This window comes from Branchiostoma belcheri, unplaced genomic scaffold (assembly GCF_001625305.1).
Source record: "Branchiostoma belcheri isolate BF01 breed outbred unplaced genomic scaffold, Haploidv18h27 scaffold301, whole genome shotgun sequence".
Classification (NCBI taxonomy): Eukaryota; Metazoa; Chordata; class Leptocardii; order Amphioxiformes; family Branchiostomatidae; genus Branchiostoma; species Branchiostoma belcheri.
Window position 1 is genome coordinate 19,021 of NW_017803912.1, and position 15,474 is coordinate 34,494.

The 15,474-nt window shown below is 38.9% G+C and overlaps 2 protein-coding genes across 4 annotated transcripts; one reads left to right on the plus strand and one right to left on the minus strand.

Moving 5' to 3' along the window:
• Positions 1-473: 473 nt before the first annotated feature.
• On the minus strand, positions 474-5,307 carry LOC109474336 (F-box/LRR-repeat protein 20-like). Of its 3 annotated transcripts, none has more exons than XM_019774625.1 (4): positions 5,197-5,307; positions 3,500-3,654; positions 2,666-2,832; positions 479-2,260 (listed from the first exon to the last, which is right to left on the minus strand). In XM_019774625.1, the coding sequence occupies exons 1-4, from the start codon at positions 5,229-5,231 to the stop codon at positions 1,085-1,087; spliced, it is 1,533 nt and encodes a 510-aa protein (XP_019630184.1). In that variant the 5' UTR covers positions 5,232-5,307; the 3' UTR covers positions 479-1,084. The 3 variants fall into 3 exon arrangements, with proteins under 3 accessions (XP_019630183.1, XP_019630184.1, XP_019630182.1); XM_019774623.1 differs by lacking the exon at positions 5,197-5,307 and adding an exon at positions 4,804-4,965 and having other exon boundaries at positions 480-2,260; XM_019774624.1 differs by lacking the exon at positions 5,197-5,307 and having other exon boundaries at positions 474-2,260; positions 2,666-2,791; positions 3,500-3,580.
• LOC109474338 (protein TEX261-like) lies at positions 5,227-11,927 on the plus strand. The gene is made up of 6 exons (XM_019774627.1): positions 5,227-5,390; positions 7,907-7,986; positions 8,451-8,604; positions 9,282-9,349; positions 10,244-10,385; positions 11,516-11,927. Exons 1-6 carry the CDS (start codon positions 5,321-5,323, stop codon positions 11,629-11,631), a joined length of 630 nt encoding a protein of 209 aa, XP_019630186.1. The 5' UTR covers positions 5,227-5,320; the 3' UTR covers positions 11,632-11,927.
• The last annotated feature ends 3,547 nt before the right edge of the window (positions 11,928-15,474 follow it).

Genomic DNA, 15,474 nt, shown 5'->3' on the forward strand with positions numbered 1-15,474 from the left:
GGTGTTAATCAAGTTAAATCCCAACAGCCAATCAGCAAGAAGTATAGAGGAAAGCTGCATGCCTATTGGTTGATGCCCTGCATTCCATTGTGATGACTCATGCCCAAATGTGGTAACACTGCACACTAACACAGTAATACATTTGCTATAATACAGCCAAAAACTCAAATAAAACCATTCTAAAAGCCTGTATCACAATAATTTAAAAACGCCTAGGGGTATTTGCCCACTGTACCTCCATACCAAATTTCAGGACCTTGGGCCCTAAAATGAAGAAGCTGAATCCATTTAAAAAATGGCAGGAGGAGAAGGAGGAGGAGGAGAAGAAGAAGAAGAAACATCAGAAAAAGCAATATGGTTTCACCACACCACTTCGTGGTGTGGTGAACCCATAAAAATGGCAGGAGAAGAAGAAGAAGGAGGAGAAGGAGGAGAAGAAACATCAGAAAAAGCAATATGGGTTCACCACCACTTCGTGGTGTGGTGAACCCATAATAAGCCTCTTATAATATTTTAGCACTGTTACATTGCACTGTTGTATTGGTCACAATATTGTATAATACACAATGTACATAGGAAAGGTGAGTTATGGTGATGAGTAGGGCTCTAAAGATTCACATGAAGTTTGCACCATAAGATTACAACAGGATATTCCTATTTTTTGCTTATATTTGGTCTTTGTATCGTAGAATGTCATTAAATTTGTGCACTTGCAGCTAAGATTGATAGAAATTAGGAAAAAAACATCCAAATCATGTAGTATGATCTTTAGAATACATTTACAGGATATTTGTACAAACACAATAATGCATCTTTTTTAGTTGTCCCCGTTCAAGTTTTTTTAGTTCAAAGACAAAATGAAGCAAGCTCCACTCCTGTGGTGTTGCCCAAAAATTTGTAAACTTGCAGCTAAAATTGATAGAAATTAGGAAAAAAACATAGAAAAATGTAGTATGATCTTTAGATTTACAGCATATTTGTACAAAGAAAGTAATCATGTCTTTTTTTAATTGTCCCCGTTCAAGTTTCAATTTTTTTTTAGTTCAAATGAAGCAAGCTCCACTCCTGTGGTGTGGCCAAAAAATTATGTCCACGTTATGTCAAGCTGAAAGTGTTCGCTGGCAACAACCTTCATCATCTGATCGTAGTCTCTTCTCATCACTTCCTTACAGTTCAGCATCACCAGTCTCTGCAGATCATTCTTTCCTTCCAACAGTTCAAACATGCTGGAGCCTGTGATGTTGTTACAGTCAATCAGGGCAAACTCTCGCAGTTTCTGGAAGCTGTTCTGGTTTAACACCTGCCTGAACAACTCATCAGTAAACCCTTCCACATTTGTGATCTCGATGTTCTCAATCTGGCGACCGCCTTCCAGAACAATTTTCAGACTGTTGGGTAGGGTTGGTTCGAGGGTGTTAGAAATAACCTCAACTCCGAGCCTGAGAGATTTCAGGTTACCAAACAGAGCAGTCGGAATGACGGTTTGGGGATGTTCAAGTTTAAAGCCGTGACAGCTCTCGAGGGTGAGGGTCTTCAGGTTTGGACAGGACTGGCCGATAGCGATGACATCAATGTCATCGTAGCCGTACAGGGTGAGAGTTTCAAGTCCACGGCCGACACTCGCAAGGAGAGACATGAGTCCCTCACTGAACGGTACTACGGAGTCCGTACACGACACCGAGAGGTTTCTCAGACGAGCTAGCCGCGATATATGCTGAAGTACATCACCTTCAAGGTTTTCATTCAGTACAAAGATATACTCCAGGTTGGGGCAGACTAGATCAACTATCTCGAGAAAACTTACAGGGACAACAAAATCATTCACAGTTCCGCTACGTAACTGGTAGGGTGTTGTCGTCTTCCCTTCTTTGAAAGCTTCTTCGTGTAAAACGACCAAGGCATCACACACATCGTTGTGTAGTAACTGTCTGAGGTTAGGTAGTTGTCTTAATGCGTGTTTAACTCCATTGATGGTTACTCTCGGATTGAAGGATACATCTAAACTGAGTAGCTTTTTACATCCGTGAATACCGTTACCTCCCCCGCATAGGGAGACTATTCCCTTGTCGGTTACGTGTGTTTTACAGATGTTGAGGTCTCGTAGCTGGACACAGATCGCGCCGATGGTGCCCAGAACTTCGTCGGTACAGTTGGTGCTGTACAGGTTGAGGTAGACCAGTTTGGGAAGGTAACTCAGGGCAATGGACATGGCGTAGGACGTCAGGCGGTTACATCTGGAGAGATCCAGCTTCTTCAACTTCTGCAAAACAAGTGGACACACTTGTATTGTAAAGCCTCTTTGTTTTTTTTGTTTTTTTTTAAATTTAACCAAATTTTACGTGGCAGCAACTTAAAGAGGAGTAATGGTCAAATAATGTGTCCGTTCTAGGGCGAGCTTCACTGCCTCTGGCGGGACCACGTCGGCATTCGGCCGAGATACGCTGGGAGGGGGGCATCAGTAAGCAGGTCGTTGACCCCTGACATTGATAACACGCTACCTTGCGTGTTTTCATCAAACAACAATGAATGCAGTTTTGGAGAATCGTGACACGGACACGGTTTGCAAGAAATGTATGACACGTGGACCAGATGTGCGGAATGCGAGTTACCCAAATCGCACTTTGGGTGACTTCACATGAACAAGGCTTAAGAATATGCTTCCTACCTTGCATCTAATTTGCACCAGCTTGATGACGGCATCTGTCATGCAGCTGCTACATTTGCCCAGGTGCAGACTCTCCAGGTGCTGGTGGATCATCAGGTGCAGGTGTCTCCGGCCCAGCTGTCTTTTCTGCACCAAAAACTCTATCAGCTCTTGGATCAAATGGGAAGCTATGTTGGAGAAATAAAACAGAACAAGAAATCAGAGATTTTAAACCTCCAGGAAATACTAAGAATAGCATTTTTAAGAACTTCTTAATTTTCATTTATAGCAAATTTCTCTACTGGCCACATGTCAACTGCTATACTAGTAACTGTCTACTAGCTTTCTACCAGCTTCTTGGACCCCATTTCCTGTTGGAGTGAGGTAATACATTGTACCTCTACCTACTAACTAAGTTAGTATTACCTCAAGTACAACTATATTATTCAAATACTTGGAGACACAGTATAAACACATGCAGACACAGGCAAACACACCCAAAAATGATTTGAGGATGGGGGCAGTTGGTGGAATTTCTGTGTTATTAAATTAAAGTACCTTTGTGTACCATCAAAAAATTGTCCTTGAAATGAAGGAAATGGTATTTCAAAGGTTTAAGATGTCAATTTTTTCTGGGGATGCTACTCGACCACCCCCCACCCCCCATTGTCACACTCATGATGAAAAAAAAAAATTACACAAAAAATTCCCCTACGATTAATTGTTGCTGCTGCCCTTTAAAGATCTAACTGTGCAGCTGCAATGATGCATATAATGTGGCTTATGGTTTTAAAGGCTCACTGCAGCATCTGTCCTGCAAAATTGTACAAACCAGTGATAAACCATAATACTTACGAAGAGCATCAAAAGGGCCGATGATGTACATGAAGTGATACTGGTCCAGGTAGTTGTGGATGTAGTCAGCAGCCCATACAGAGTCCATGTGAGTCGCCATGCTGACTATACTCAGGTGCTTCAGTGTCTCTGGGCTGCCACGCTGAGGCATGATGCTGACATGACATTTAGATGATGAGAATGTGGAGAATGTGGTTTATCACAGCATAGCAATCACATTATTTAAAAAAGAATTACGTTATTAAACATTATTAAAAACTAGAGAGGTAACATTTGGAAAGCAAATGCATATAATGCTTACCTTCACCTGGTCAAACCAAGTACTAGTACTTTTAACCTCCTTGCAATTGGTGTAACCCAACACTGTTCTATAATTCCGTCATGTAATGTTACATTCATATATGTATGGTAAGCATCCGCTGTTCTGCTACATGATATATAGAAACTTTATTCGCAAAATCATGCCCGAAGGCTAATTGCTTTTACAATCAAGAATAAAACACATTGCAATACAGTAACAGGAGACAGGTAACAACTGTCTGGAAAAAACTTCTACTTCTACTACTACGCTAGCTATTATGGGGTTCGACTTCTTCTTTCATTCTGCATAATATAACCCAACACCACAGGGTGTTGCTACAGGGGGGCCTGCACGGGGGGGGGGGGGTCCCGACAACGATCTATGCTAAATTTTGAGAGCCAGCTAGTCGTATTGCACTGAATTCAAAACCCCTCTCCATTACACTTTATGATAAATCCCGGGTAGCTACAATGCATTGCGTAAGATAAAACGGCGAATTACGCTCTATGCAAAATGCGCAAATTACGCTCTATGTTGAATTAGAGCGGTCTGTCTACGCTCTACGTAGGATTAAAACGGCCGATTATGCTCTACGGAAAAGGGCATGCGGGCCCCCCTACAGCACAAGTTACCATGGTGACCTCTTGTCATTACACCACCCACGTGCTATCAACCTATATATACTATACCCTGTCTGGACAACCAGATACACAAACCCGCAGCTAAAGTCACCCAAAATAATACTTCCACGTCTGTGACCAGTGGAATTTTTGGTTCTGAATTAGTGGAAGAGTTGTAGAACATTTCGTGTCCCGGTATAATTTTCATTTTCTTACATGTACATTTGAGAAGCTCTACCCCACCCTTCCCTTATATTAAAGTTACAGACCAAGGCTAAATGCGAAAGCTCCTTGTACATATAGACAAATTCAAGATCATTCAACCTGATGACTTTCAGAAACTTTAACTGGTTTTACGTAGCGTCGAAAACTTCTTTACTTACCTGTTCAAAGTTCTCTCCTTGCTCGTATCAAACGACTGGAGAAGTACGAGCGCTATACGTACACTTACTCTAACCCGTTTAAGGTCACCAGCTCTACCTACGCGCGTAATATATGTAATCCTACATATTGCACAACAGGATGAAATACAGAAAATTGTGAACTTTCTCTGAACCCGGAAGTAGGAAGTAGGGCAGCAAAACTGCATGACGGGATGACTAGAATAATCCATTCACGTGGAAGGTAAGAAATTTTCACTGCCTTTTTATCTTCCTTTGAAAACTATATTTCAGCAAATTTTGCGCATGAAACGTATCAAAATGGATTTCAAGCGTGGAAAAAATGAATTATCAAATGTTTACAAGGTTTATGGACGTAAAACTACAAGTACAGACTTTTTATGTTGCTGCTCTTCGTTGTAAAGTAGCATGTTCCAAATGCTACCAGGATTTAGACGTGTTGTACAGGGGAGCCTCAGTTGGTTCGTTTGTCGGTCGATTTTGTGACTTTGGCATCAAAATGTGGTTTCTCTGGCTCCTGTCCTTCGTGTCCATGGCCATCCAGATGGTCTTCATCACCTTGGCCATCGGTGAGTCAAATTATTTGGACCGTGGTTTCTCTAAAAAGTCGCTACCTGGAACGTTTCAACTTGTCATGTTCAACCGCGTTTTTCCAGTAGCTTTATCGAGTTCTGTTATGTAATAGTTCATAGTTTGGTGACGCTTAAAAAGAGTGGTAGGTGTCACTCGAAACGTCCGAGTATTACTTCCGTAATTTATCCAGTAGTAGAGTTTGAATTTCCTATGAGTGTTGTTTACCTGGATGTCTAACCTTCATCAACGTAGCGTTTCAACTTGTTTTGGTGACGTATAGATGGGGAGGGGGGCGACAAAAGAATCCAAAGCGTCGACAGTGCACGTGTTGCTTTGCAAATATTTTGCTTGTTTCACTGTGTTAATGTTATGATATTACTTTTAATGATAATCACAATATATAATTGCATATTTAGAAGTACATGAATATTTGTTATTACAACGGACGAGAAAACTAAAGACTCCCGGCGTAATTTGCTTGTTGGTATTAAAATCGATTTTTTGTTTATTAACACGTTATGTAACGTTAACGTTACTTACATGTACTTGCTTGCACTTGTACTCGTAATGTTGTTATTGTACAAAGTTAAATGCTACATCTAGCTTGAGCTGAGGTAGTATATTTTGGAACTATGGTACTATTAAAGATTAAGAATGTGGTTTGTTCTAGTAAAATATCTATGATTAATTTTCACCACCTCTGTCCTCAGATTTCTGTTATTACATGTAGGTTAATTAGGATTTGATGGTACTAATTTATGGTGCTTGTAAATAATAACATTGCAATGTATTGTATTAGAATGATACTATAGCTACAAATTGATGGGTTGTTTGATACAAATACAGGTATATAGAATGTAAAGTATATCATTCTGATTATCTGATAATGATATGTCAACTTAACATTTGTAACATTGTAGTACATTGCTGAAACTACTACAGGTATTAGTACTTAGAAATGTTTAAATTAATCTGTAAAATTGTGTCTTTAATTTACTCCCCAGAAAAACACCTACATATATATCTCAATTAACTTTTCCTCCTATATGCATTTTACATGTGGTTTTCACTCGTTTAGTTCTTGTGCAATTATATATATAGTCGTGTAAACCACAAGTGCAAATTAGCTGCAATGGCGAGTGGCTAGACTTGTATAATTATATTAAAATGCACAAAACCACAATAACGCAAACATCCACACATGATTTGCATGAGAAATGAAAGTGTTTCAAACATGTTTTCGTTGAAAAAAGCACAGTGCATCTTGTAGTAGTGTGTGACATGACTTTGAATCATGAATGCACGTGTAACTGGGAAGTTACTAGTAATCTGTACCCTTTCTGCTGGAGTATGTTATTAAGGAATCAGTCTATTATTATTTGACTGGTTCTTGCCTACACCATTGCATTTTCAAACAACTATCAATATATCATATAAAAAGATTAAAGTTTCCTGCATATGTAATCAAAGAGCTCACGTTAATATTATTGGAAAAGATTGATTACCAAGGCCAAGTGTAATTGACTTCCTCTACTGAAGAATGAGGCCCAGTGTAGAGCAATCCACTTACAGGTCCCAGCCTACCATTAACTAAATTGGCTCAACTCCCTCGGGTAATTTTGGATGTCAGTGAAATCAGTTTTTAAAATAAGAGGCAGTAGTGCTCACATGGCTGTTGGGTGGTCTAGGGGCTTCATTCTTTAGGCCTAGGAAAAAAATATGTTGACTGACCCTAGAAAAACTGCCAGCCCTATATATATCTATATAGCTTTGTTTGTGTGGACCCCTGCAAGGGACATAAATAATTTTTCGAGCTGATCGACCTTTTCTACAGTTGTAGCTCCATGATCTGACACCTGAGTGATGAAATGTTGAACAATCAGTTTTCCAACATTGACGTTCAAATTATAAACACGTTACTTGTGTCCTCATGCAAGTTTTACTTTGTTAAACTGTATAATTGTATAAGTTGGATTACGCTAGAGAGATTACCAAAGTTTAAAAAAAAAAGAAAAGAAAAAAAATCTATTCGTAGAGTTAGTCAATAATTATCTTGTTGACCTGTGACTTGTTCCTGATGTTCCAGCGGCTGGGTTGTACTACCTTGCTGAACTGGTGGAAGTAGAGTACTCTGTAGTTATCTTGTTGACATGTGAATTGTTCATGTTCCAGCGGCTGGGTTGTACTATCTTGCTGAACTGGTGGAAGTAGAGTAGTTATATCTTGTTGACATGTGAATTATTCCTGATGTTACAGCGGCTGGGTTGTACTATCCTTGCTGAACTGGTGGAAGTAGAGTACTCTGTAGTTATCTTGTTGACATGTGAATTGTTCCTGATGTTCCAGCGGCTGGGTTGTACTACCTTGCTGAACTGGTGGAAGTAGAATAATTATCTTGTTGACATGTGAATTGTTCCTGATGTTCCAGCGGCTGGGTTGTACTACCTTGCTGAACTGGTGGAAGTAGAGTAGTTATATCTTGTTGACATGTGAATTATTCCTGATGTTACAGCGGCTGGGTTGTACTATCTTGCTGAACTGGTGGAAGAATACACGGTGCTGACGGCAAAAGTCATCAAAATCATGATCATTGTGAGTCATTATGAAGTATATTTTATTACTATCAATAACATAACTTTTGTTTATATACAATGCCTCTGTTATGAACCATAATGATCAAATATGTACGTATTCAAGTTTATACAATGATGTACAGTGTAGATGATATACATTTGTACTGTAGTAATTCAAAATAGCTCTTATTAAGTATTAGTAGTAAGTAGTATTATTGTACATGTATGAAATTGTTGTATATAATTATAACATATTTCAATAAATGGGTAGACATGAACAATAGAAGAAATTATTGTTGTGCAAGTAGCCAAACTGAAACTTCAGGTCCAGACTAGACCTGTGTACTAATACCTGTACCTAAAATTTGTTTAGGTACACTCTCTAAGTCCACTGGGCTCGAAATTCATTTTGGGAATACAATATATGTACTAGCATGATTTTGCAAAATTAATAAAGTTATAATTATTTTCTTCGTCACCCAGTGTACAACTGCAGTGTTCATCGGCCTGTGGCTGTTTGAAGGCATGCCGTTCATGATGATTGGCTGTGGACTGGTAACAAACGGAGTCTTCGTCATGCTGCTGGGAACTTTCCCCTTCTTCAGTTTCTCTTCTCCCAGTTTCATCCTAGGAGTTGGTAAGAACAATAACTCTGTTTTGCCTTTGACATATTGAAAAGTATCTTGAAAGTTCATCTGTGTTGGTAGATTTTATCAGGAATTAAAGTTTGAACTGCAATTGCTATTACACAAGAAATTGGACTCACCCAAATTTTTGACTGTGCAACTCCAGTCTTGTCAAGAAATGAGCAGTCTAATATATTGAATACAATAATGAATTGTAGTGTCAAACCTACTAGTAACTGTTTTCACTCAGTATTTGATAGAGATTGGGTCAAAAAATCCTTTCTGATATTACTTAAAATCACCCAAAACAGCCTGGGTTACACAGAATTGTACATGCTGAAGCAATGCCCCCTATGGGATAAAGAGAAAACTGCATGGTGGTTTGAAAGAGTGGAGCAAGCATAGGAGGACGTTTCGTGTTTGCGATATCAAAATAGTATCATAGGGTTCTAAATCCTTTCATACTTGGCATTCATACTGTATGTACCTTAGAATGTGTCTTAGAGTTTGGAACTTGCATGATCACATGGTGTCAATATATAACAGAATTTTTGCACTTTTAATAGGAATTTACTGAAGTCTGAATCGATGTGCTCTATTTGACAGATACATGTACATTGTACATGTAGATACTGATCATGAAATAATCTCAAGTCGGATGATGTGATATTTTCATTCCTTGCTTCAGTCCTGGTTGTAGTGAATCACTACTTGGCCTTCAACTACTTTGCTACAGAGTGGCACCCATTTTCAGAAGTAAGTAATAATCTTTACTCTTGTATATTATCTTAACATTAAATGTTAATTTTATAAGTGTTATTATAAGAGTACTGAAGGGTTATTGACCTGTACCAACAGGACTCGAAATTCATTTTTGGGAATATATATATAGGTGCACTGGTGCACCCAACCTAAAAAATTAGGTGCACAAAAGTTTTTTGGGTGCACCATATAAAACAAAACCTAATTACAAATCTTTCTGCTCCTCTTCTGAGCTTGAGTCTGAAATAGGAACTTCAAAATCTACTACAACAACAAAGATTTATTATTTTTCTGACACTTAGATGCCAAGAATTTATCCTGTATACTATGATACATTTCATATGTACAAAAATATTTGGGTGCAAAAAAATTGGTGCTCATTCCAAATTTGGGTGCACTATAAGGTGCACATGCACCCAGTATTTCGAGGCCTGACCATGGTGTTTATGGTGTCATAAATCCTGGTCATTTCCTATAACTCCTACTAAACTGCCGAGTGAGCGCAGTGAACAGGTGGTATATCAGGTGGTCATAGGCAATGACCAGGCCTTATGTCATGACACCATATACATTGAGGAACAGGCAGGCCATTAAAATATTAATATATGGCCTATATATACTTTTTTTTCAATCCAACTCTGGCAAATAGAACTGCCTGACCAATTTGATACTGTCTTTGGCCACCCTAGGATCTGCTTGGAGATTAATACATGTATTTGTGTACATGTACATTTCTCAATACTATGATAGACATGTGTTTAAGGGTTGCAAGTGCAAAATGTATTTCTGTATTCACAATGTATCAGTCCTATAATAGATGCTTTTCACAGTGCACTAAGACACATGTAGATAACTTATTTCTTGCCATGTTTTCCCATGCAATGCTAGGTCCTGGGGTATTTCACAGTGTGTTTGTGGCTGGTCCCGTTTGCGTTCTTCGTGTCCCTGTCGGCATCAGAACTCACCCTCCCCACCGTCAACCAACAACAACCGGGAAAACAGAACCAGTATCAAACCTTCGACAACAAAGGTAAGGCAATACAGCATAGAATACTAGTAGAGTAAGGTGTGTTCTGTATCACCTGATCATGACATTATAAGTACCTGTCTGGATGGGACTGAGGGTGATGCGAAATACACCAAGTTGTATCTTATTTATGTCATACCCACCCTAAAAAAGATGAGGATGAGGAATATCAAACCAGAAAATTGTCACATCAGTTGATAATTCCAATGTTTGGGATACTGGACTAGGTGCATTTCAATGAAGAGTATCAAACCAGAAATTTTTATCATTTTTTGACAATTCCAATGTTCGACGCTCTGGGTGCATGTGGTTGAATTATTCTATGGAACATTTAGAAGCCCATGTGATAACCACATGTGATATGGGTAGTTATCACATTAGCTGGGACACCTGAAGATACATGTTGAACATTATCATGGCGCAGGCAAGAATATATTATTTTGCAAGGTTTTATTTCATGTTTTGTTCAAATATTGTGATTCTTAGTTAAGTTACCACTTTCCACAACTAGATTTTTATCACATTAGTACAAGTGTACACGTATATACTGTAAGTGCGTGTACATGTATATGTACATGTATTAGTGTATTAGGATATAGGAATTTTCTTCTTCACAACCAAGAGACTCTCACCTTGTTTACATATCTATCAGACACCTTCCTCATAGATTCTGACTGGAGTTCTGTTCCTCGATCACTGCTTTATGTAGCCAATGTTAGTGGCACAAACAAACAATTTCTCAAGTGCTACAATGATGTACACTGGCTACATATAGCAGCGAGAAGCAGAACTCCAGTCTGAAGCTCTAAAGAAGGTGTCTGACAGACATCGAAACATACTAGTAGGCAAGGTAAGAGAGCTTCTGGTAATGTAAAAAAAGGAAATTCCTTTACCCAGTGCAAAAAAAATTAATGTATTTCTTTATGATTAATTTTCAGTGTTAGCAAGCTTGTACTTGTAACTCAAGAACATGCTTTTAATTTTCAGTTTCAGAGACACCTCTTCCCTCATGTACCTAGTACTTACAATGTAAATGTACAAAATGTAAAACTGTAGGAAGTTGAGGTGGAACATTGTAGATGTCATATTTTCAACAATTATACAAAATAGTAATTTTGCTGTTATCCCTACAGATGACGTTGTCACCAGTTATTTCACCAAAGGGAGAAGAAGCAAGAGGTCCGGTCTCTTGTCCCTTTTCGAGTACGCCAAAGACTCTGTCCTGCCAACTCGAGCAAAGACGTTCTAAGACTCTACAGAAGATACAAGAGCCAAAAAGTCAATCTTAGATTCTCTGAGGGTCTAGAAGATGCTGAGTGTTCAAGATATTTGTGGAAACCACTCTCCAAACAAACAATTTTTGTCATACTTTGGTAGTCGGGAAATTGCATTGAGTGAAGTATCGCTTGTGTTCTTAGACTTGTTGTAGGTCAGTGTGCCTAAATGTTATGAGGTTTAAGCTTCGGTCACAACCCGCCGTTTTTTGGGAGGCTACTTTACATCTGTTACGTTTTTTCTGAAAACGTGGGGAAGGAGTGGCGTCGACGCACGTCACTCGCATGGTTGCGCAAGGTGTAAGAGTGTGGTCTGCACGCCGCGTCTGGCCGTGAGCGGTTGCGTTCATCGTATGTTGCGCAAGTGGTAAGTGAGTTGTACGTGCTTACAACGTACGATCTCTGTGCGATTGCGTCTTTCGTACGGTACATACGGGGCACGCATGTCGCCCGTACTCGCACGCACAGGTGATGAATCCGTAGACGGCACGCAGAAGAAGTTTTACATGCACTTAAAGTTCTACGGCGTGTCTGCGTGCTCCCAAATCCGTAGGATTCCGTACGGAGGCGGTACTCACCACGCACGGATGCCCTACGATTGCCCACGTTTTTGCACGTAGACAGCACGCAGAAGCACGTACGGCGGGTTGTGACCGAAGCTTTTGGAACTTTCCTGTACTTGTAACTGAACAAATCAACAAATTAACCTGTGGTCATTAATGATGACATGAATGAACAAAATATTGACATACTTCTTGAAGGTTTCTCATACAGAAAACATATGCTCGCTTAACTTTTTTTTAACATGTGCCAGTACACTGCTCTACATTGTAAAAAAATTGTAAATGGTACAATGTAGATATACTTGGTGACAATTTGCCCCCAACTACATGCACTGCTCTTTTTGTTGAATGTTCCACTGTATTGCTAGGGTTTTGATATAGAGGCTACGAGTGTGTGTAGGTAAGATATTGATAAAGTTTGTATGACCTAAGACTTTCTATTGGGCTTGTGCAAAGATATTGGTAAATACAAGAACCTATAATAAACTGATGTGTGAAATGTATATGGGTATACGGTATCATGGGTATACGGTTATACATTAAAGGCATCTAATGCGATTTCGGGGCAGCAAAACTGGAAATATTCTGAATAAGGCAATCTTTATGATCTTGACAATACTGCTTCACATTGAGTCAGCATTTCATACTTTTTGCTTTTAAAACTGCAGAAACAAGACCCAAGATGAGTCTTCCAGTAACCGTTTTCTGTCAGAATTTTTGGAATTTTCGATCCATGAGGGTCAATATACATGTACATTGGAACAGTGTGGTTTCAACTTAGGATGTACATTTGTACATAAATGACAAGAATACTGGCTCTGAAAAAACGGATTTCCAAGCCCTAAAAACTGCATTTAAATGCCTTTAAATACAATGTACTTTGGAGCTTATAATGTTAAAGGAACTGTGTTTTTGGATGACACTAACAATGGGTTGTGACGTACAAAATGTATGATGGAACATACAAAAGTGCAGACTGGATTTTTTTCTGCTTTATGAAGTTTCCTAAGGTTTTGAGGGAAGGAACAGACAAAGGTTTATGTAAGGGATCTGTTCAAAGCTGTTTTAATACCGGTGAAAAGGTATTCATATTTGTAAGGTGGAAAATTGTAAATAACGCTATGATGTTGCAAATAGCTTGATGGCATAATTTGTAATAAGAAATACAAGCTTGTCATCGCTAGAATTTTTGTTTTATGTCACCACTGCCATTCTTTGCATCTCTTTGTCATGAAAACTTGTTTACAATGGCGATAGCATTTTTAAATGATAATGCCATATACATGTACATGTAGTTGGATACATGTTAATGTATAGCTGTGGGTACAAGGGAGTAGTCTGTGTTAAAAATAAACTTAAACATACAAATACAATTTGGCTGTTTTGTATAATATTGAATGCATAGATCTGAAATCTGTGACAGTGAAGTTGGAAAGGTTTGTTGATGGCTAAATTCCTCATCTTATCCTTAGTGCTGATTGGCTATCCCACCAATTTTTATAGCATCTGATTGGCTTTTTCCATTGCAATCCCCATTGTCAAGTGCTGATTGGCTATCCTGACAATAGCAGCTGATTGGTCGTTTCCATTTAATCTCTGCCAAGTGTTGATTGAATGTATCAGCAATAGCATCTGATTGGCCATTTCCACGGCAGCCCTCTTTGCCAAGTGCTGATTGGCTATCCCAGCAATACCGGTAGCATCAGATTGGCTGTTTCCATGGCAATCATCTTTGTCAAGTGTTTTAGCATGTTATTTGGCCATCATTGGACATCTATTAATTTCATACTGATTGTTTTGCAACCAATACACTGATGAACTGTTGTCTTTGTAGTACTTGGTTCCCTTGTCTACCTTGTAGATATTTTTAAATGTCGTCAATTGGAGTAGTCTACTTCTCGGGGTCTTGCTGACACTGTAGTTTACAAATAAACTACTAGATGGCGCTAGAAAGACACTGAAGAAAGTCTGCCACATGTCCTCGCTCTGTACAAGGACCTGACCAAGGATTTTGGACCCCTTGTGGCCGTCATTGGTACTGCAGCAAACCTCTGGCTTTGATATCTGTACATGCTATGGGCATGATTTTTAAGGTGGCGACGTTGGGAGTTAAGAACTCTAGAAAGCGTCAATGGATTATCGTGATTTGGTAATTGACATAATCAACTGCCAATTATGCAGTTCAGGAGCTAATTTGCATATTCCATGAGAATTTCCACATTGGTTATCAAGTCCTGAATAAAGAGACTCTTTACGCAACCGAGTGGTTTATTACCTTCGCCAAGAAGGTTATGTTATTCAGTAGCGTTTGTTTGTTTGTGGTTTAGCAAGATAACTCGAGAGGCAGTGGATGGATTGGAATGAAACTTGGTAGGTGGGTAGGTCTTCATGAGACCTAGACATGATTAGATTTTGGGCCCCCTGGCGGCTTTCCTAGGTACTGCAGCTGAACTTCCGGTTTTGATATCTCATGGTCTGGACATGCTAGGGTCACGAATTTTGGTTGGTAGATAGCTCTTGAGATAGGGAAGAAGTGACATGAGTTTGGGTCCCCTAGCGCCTTATTCTGGAACTGCAGGAGCATTTGATGAAAAAAAATTGAAGGATGATAACTCAAGAACCGGTTGACGTATTGTCGTCATTTTTGGTATGTAGGTAGTTGAAGTGATGCTTGACAAAATCAGATGGCAATTATGCAAATCATGAGCTAATTTGCATGATTAATGAGGAGATTATATAAATCTGCTTTCTTCGATAATAGAACTATGAAACACTTGAGACATCTACTTGAGAACGAGAAAAACATCTGAGGATATAGCTTATGTAAATGAGGACCTAATTTGCATAATTGATGGAAATTTTTATAATTCCATACTTTTAACTGCTGCATCCCGAATTTCATACTTTTGGAAGTTAAGTGAAGGTGAACATCAATAAACATAATTTATTCAAATCATGACCTAATTTGTATAATTTATGAGGAAGTGCTATAATAGCCTTTCTGTTATGATAAGGCTGTCATTGGCTGGAGAATATGATCAACTGATATAATCCATGCAAATGAGGCTCTTATTTACAAAATCAATGATTAAAATTATTTGTATAATTCGTCACCCGCAAGGGTTAACAACATTTGGCGAAGGTATGAGATCGTGGAACTCTTATTTCACCATACGTTTCGGTGACCGTTTGTCTCTTTATTTAGTGACTTACTACTAGCAACCTGATGACCTAATTACTACAGTGCCGATTCAT

Bases quoted from the DNA above. Each gene is read 5' to 3' on its own strand.
- LOC109474336 (XM_019774625.1), bottom strand. From the start codon at position 5,231: ATGCTACTTTACAACGAAGAGCAGCAACATAAAAA. The intron at 3,655-5,196 runs GTCTGTACTTGT...ATGTCATGTCAG, and splicing joins GAAGAGCAGCAACATAAAAA to CATCATGCCTCAGCGTGGCA. The intron at 2,261-2,665 runs GTAGGAAGCATA...CTTGTTTTGCAG, and splicing joins TGGTGCAAATTAGATGCAAG to AAGTTGAAGAAGCTGGATCT.
- LOC109474338 (XM_019774627.1), top strand. From the start codon at position 5,321: ATGTGGTTTCTCTGGCTCCTGTCCTTCGTGTCCATGGCCATCCAGATG. The intron at 8,605-9,281 runs GTAAGAACAATA...TCCTTGCTTCAG, and splicing joins CAGTTTCATCCTAGGAGTTG to TCCTGGTTGTAGTGAATCAC. The intron at 10,386-11,515 runs GTAAGGCAATAC...TTATCCCTACAG, and splicing joins TCAAACCTTCGACAACAAAG to ATGACGTTGTCACCAGTTAT.